The sequence below is a fragment of the Arachis ipaensis genome, chromosome B10 (assembly GCF_000816755.2).
Source record: "Arachis ipaensis cultivar K30076 chromosome B10, Araip1.1, whole genome shotgun sequence".
Lineage (NCBI taxonomy): Eukaryota > Viridiplantae > Streptophyta > Magnoliopsida > Fabales > Fabaceae > Arachis > Arachis ipaensis.
The window spans coordinates 130,312,964-130,318,300 of NC_029794.2; the positions used below are offsets into that span (position 1 = coordinate 130,312,964).

The window sequence follows — 5,337 nt, forward strand, 5'->3', positions numbered from 1 at the left end:
ATTAAAAAATTAAATTAAAATAGAGAAGTCCCTTTCTTTAATTTTTATCCTATTCTAAATTTCGTTCGGTATTTTTTTTTTTATTGGATTTTGTATCTACCTATAATTTCATTCAGAAAACAAAGTTTGCACTTATATGTTAAGAAAAAGGGAAAAATTTACAAGCATATTCAATGTTGTTGTTCTGTAAAAATTTTCGTAACGCTAATATTTTTTATATTTATTTTTTATTTGAATTAATACTAAGTTACTAACCAATTTATTTTTTATTAAAATATTAGTCTTAGCATTAGAAAATAAATTAAAAAGATTATTATCTGAAATCTGAATTAAGAAAATTAAAAAAAAATGCTTAATATGTTTTTGGACGGTAAACGCTTGACAGCCCTATTTAACAATGAAATAGTCCAATAAACGACTTATACGGGTGAGGGTCGCAGCCCAAAACTACTCTAGGGTCATACAGAAAATTGTATACATCCCAACCTGTTCTTAGTTCCTACCCAAAAAACACGTGGGGCATAGAGATGCCCACAAAACCTAAACCCAAAAAAAAAAGTTATGAGCCCAAAGCTGAAATAAATAAATAAATAAATAATACCCTAAATTATTTTCTAAAAAACTTCTACTAGTTGGATACTATAGTCTTTAAACAAATTTAATAATCAAAATAATCTGAATCTTTTATCCTTTTAGATGAGTTAGTTCTCATATATCTGCGATAAAACTGGAGAAACTCAAGTACAGTCGATTTCACGCAAAGTTGATAGTTGAGAGCCGTTAAATGGTTTGACTAATTTAACTAAATTTTCATCTAACGCATGAACTACTACTTTAATTTGATAGTAGAAAATTAAGTAAAGATAGACAAGGTTTTGGCAGGATATCTTAACTTCCTTTTTTTTTCTGACTACCCTTCAAAACCTTGTCCCTTTCTTTGCTTCTCGGTTGTTTCACTTTTAATTTGCCTCTTTGTTACTTCATACATATGTTTGTTTTCGATGTTTTCCCACCACATTCAAATTTACTTCAATCTAACGTCTCCTCCTGTTCCCAATCTTAATATAGGACAGCTTTTTTTTTATCTGTGACACCATGCATTTGATTTTGAAGCTCTTTCTCATAGTAGTTATAAGTCATGCTATATTATTTATTTTTCTCGTTGATTAAAAACTCCTACGACAAGCCAAGGATATATGTTAAGATTATTTGTATAAAATATATTGAAAGCTATTTTGATGATTAATTGATGCGAAAACAAATAGAATTAGTATATTAATTATATTAGTTAATTGTAACAAGAGAATACAAGTCTCATATTGTTTAGGATAGTAAACTTTGTGTTATGTATTAGTCCCGCATCGTTCAAATTATGAAGGCTTTTCATTCTCCTACTAGTATAAATAACTCATGCACCTTTTATTTATGAAATAGAGTTGAAATTGATTCGAATATGAAATAAGCTGTGTGCTTATTTTTTTAGCTCTTGAGAGTAAGAGGTGCATCATTGGCTTAGCCAACCGTGGAGTTGTTAACCTCGCCAAGATTGGTGATTCAAGCGACATCTAAAAACTTTTAATAAACTTTAATTTAAAAAAACAAAAGAAGTGAATAAAAAGTTTAGCATAATTTTGCCCTCTTTGTTCATTTTCCACTATATATACATGCAGCAATATGCAATAGATGCTGGTTTGTAACTTGTACGTAGGTTCACTTGTAGAGGAATAAATTGTATATATATACATAGAAGAGGTAACAAGTAATTGCAGCACATGCAATGTGTTGGTTTCTTGCGAGCAAAGAATATGTTCCTGTCGGCATGCATTTGAATGATTCGAATATCTCTCACTCATTATATTCCATTTGCACCTTCACCCTTGTCTTACACTATTTAATTTAATTTCTGGCGTATTCATATTCATGCCTTATGGAAACTTCTATTTTTACTACTATAATATAAAAATCGAAAACATATTTAAATAAATATTTCATATATAGTAAAAGTAAACGAGCCGTCGTGGGAGGTGGAGGGGGTGTGGCGGCAAGGGATAACAAAATCTTTGGTTCCTTAGGTGGCAGAAACATATTGGGGAAAATGACATACAAAAATGACTTCGGAATGGGGTCATATTAAAAAAATAAAAAATTGTAATACATACTTTTTGTTTTTTAAGAAATATTGTTGATTGGTTCGGTCATGTGTTATTGATATAGCTAGGTTTATGATGTGTGTATGCTCTGTTGACTCAGATTATCTTAATATTCTGTGTGAACAATTTAGAGGGAAAAATCCATGGCTTTTGTTAATTATTTGGGTGTTGGAAATGGGAGGTATTATTGGTTGTTAAGCAATTGCGAGATGGTGAAATATTTGTCATTTGTGGATATCATTATCATTTATCAATTGGTGTTGCTTTCTTTGGGTCCATTTCTCTCCCTTTTTCTAGTTTTACCTTTCATTTTACACTTTTTATATTTTAAATGGAACAAAAATAAATAGTCAAAATTTGTTAGAAGCAAAAAAAAAAATACTGAAAACAAAAAATTATTAACTGTATTACTGTTGAATTGTATTTTTATGCTACCAGAATAAAATTTCAATCAAAAAGAGCTTCTTACCCACAAATAATGTTAGAGGTGAGCTAAGCTGAATCATGTCAAATTCAAATTCGACTCAAAAATTGAACTCAGTTTATGACTCAACTTATTATTTACAATCGAATCTATTTATACAACTCAAACTCAAACTCAATTTACCAAAAACTTATAAATTAACTCAATTTACAAGAATATAATTTATAATTTTATATAAATAAAATCTTATATCTTTATCAATTATAATTTGATGAATGCTACTCTATTCTCTCTAAAATAACATATAAGTTACCCTTTTTAATGTGTCATATTTTAATTGGGTGTTTATTTTAATGTCATGAGAGTTAATAATATCTTGGAAGACGGCCTGACAGAAGAAGAAAATGGAACACCCAATAAAACGGTGATACTTAAGAGGCACAACGATGACGACAAAGGAGTGGAGAAGAGTAAATGCAATTAGAGAGAGTTGGAGTACCTTTTCTGGAAGAATGATTAGGGAAGAGAAAACAAGACACCCAATGAGACGGTGATGCTTGGGAGGCGTAATAACAACGATGAAGGAGTACAATGGGAGGAGTAAACGCAATTAGAGAAAGTTGGAGTACCTTTTCTAGAAGAATGATTTGAAAAGAGAAAATAAAACACCCAATGAGACGGTGATGTTTTGGAGGCGTAATGAGGACGACGAAGGAGTAGAGATGAGTAAACACAATTAGAGATAGTTGGAGTACCTTTTCTAAAAGAATGATTTGGGAAGAGATTCTGTCAGATGAGATAACGAGCTACAGCTTTACAAGTTCAGTCTGGCGAGGAGTGGTGCCTTCGAGAATTGAGCTTTTTGGATGGTTCGTGCTTGTTGGTCGAGTGAATACCAAAGAGAGATTAAGTAGGCTAGGCGTTATTATGCCCAATGATAATATCTGTGTTCTTTGTAAGAAGGAGGTAGAATCGGTCAAACATTTGTTTCTTCTATGTGACATTACATGGCAGGTGTGGTGCAGTTGGCTGAGGAGATTTGGGGAGGATTGGGCTATTCCTGGTACCATTAGGGAACTGTTTGAGAGTTGGACTGGTAGGCATAAGCAAAAACAGGAGCAGAAAAGGTGGCTTATTGGGTTTTTCACAGTGATCTGGAATGTCTGGGTGGAACGTAATGCGAGGATCTTCAATAATAAAGAAGCAGGTGTTGACATAGTAATAAAGCGGACATTTCTGAGCTATGAAGAATGGACTGATAGTGATCATTTCGGTAGTTGACAGGAGTTGTATATTTCTATGTAGCACTTGTTATTAGAGTCCATTGCTCCACTATTCTGTGTTGAGCTTATTTTGTTTCAAAAAAAAAAAATGATTTGGGAAGAGAAAACGAAACACCAATAAGACGGTGATGCTTGAGAGACGCAACGACGACGAAAGAGTGGAGAAGGTAACTCAGGTTAAAATAAACATCCAATTAAAATGTGACACATCAGAGATGGTAACTTACATGTTACTTTAAAGAGGGTAGGATAACATTCACCTTATAATTTATATTCTCTATTATAATTATAGGAAAAGTCTAGGGGGACAGCAACTTTTGTATTTTCTGCTTTCTGGCCACCACTTAACCATCAAAATAAAAGTAAGCGATCTCCCACTATTAGATGTAATCTCACACCATTAAAAACATTATTGATGACCAATTAATGGTTACAAAATACCAAAATTACTTCCCTCTAATATTCTTCATAATTATATATGCGTATAAAATTGTATACGTATATAAAATCTTATATTTTCATAATTATAATTTCTTTTTCTCTCAATTTGGCTCACAAATTTATAAGCTCAATTCACTGACACTTGACTCATTTCTAACTCTACTTACAAATTGCATATTTTCATTTATGTATTAATCACCCTATATATGAAGATATTTTTTAGCATATACAACGTTAAAATTTTTCAGCCTTTATTCTATATATTCTACCGCATTTTAATATCATATTTCTGGAAGAAATTTTTCTTCATGTAGTTACAATCTCAGCCATTAAATTGCGCTATGAGAATATTTTGCAAATTTTTTGCAATATTATTGTCAATTACATTAAATTTCATTTTTTTAATTTATATTATGGGTGAGATAGTTAATTCAAAATTTTAAAATATTTTTTTAACATTTGACAACCGATTAAAGAAGATCAAATACTTGCTACAATTAAGACCGAAAGAAAGTCGAGTTAAATTAAACTCAAATTTGACTCACGAAAATTGAATTTGACTCACGTCTCAACTCATTAACAATCGAGTCTATTTCTTAAACTCAAGTTTGGCTCACTAAAAACTCATGAGCTGGCTTAAATAACAAAAACGTAACCTATAATTCTATATCAATAAATTATAACTTATATGTATTGAAAAATATTAATTTATATATTGTGTTTCTATTAATGCTAAAATTGTATGGCCAAATCTGGTTTTATTGATCCCAGAAGTCCAAATATATATATGCAGGCTATACAAAATAGCTACCATGCCTAAATTACAGTAACAATCTCCTAAAATCAGTAGTACAGATATTTCTATATATATAAATAACAATTCTATCTTAGTAAATCACTAACAGTATCAATCTAACATATTGCTAATATCAATTAGAATATTTTTAGATTGGATTGTCTCTCATTACCCCCCCTCAAGTTGGAGCATGCAAGTTTTGAATGCCCAACTTGTCAAGAAGGAAAGTAAACTGTTTCAATC

General features: G+C 30.9%; 1 protein-coding gene across 1 annotated transcript; it reads left to right on the forward strand.

Moving 5' to 3' along the window:
• LOC107621337 lies at positions 3,343–3,855 on the forward strand. Its single transcript, XM_016323368.1, has one exon. The coding sequence runs from the start codon at positions 3,343–3,345 to the stop codon at positions 3,853–3,855; it is 513 nt and encodes a 170-aa protein (XP_016178854.1).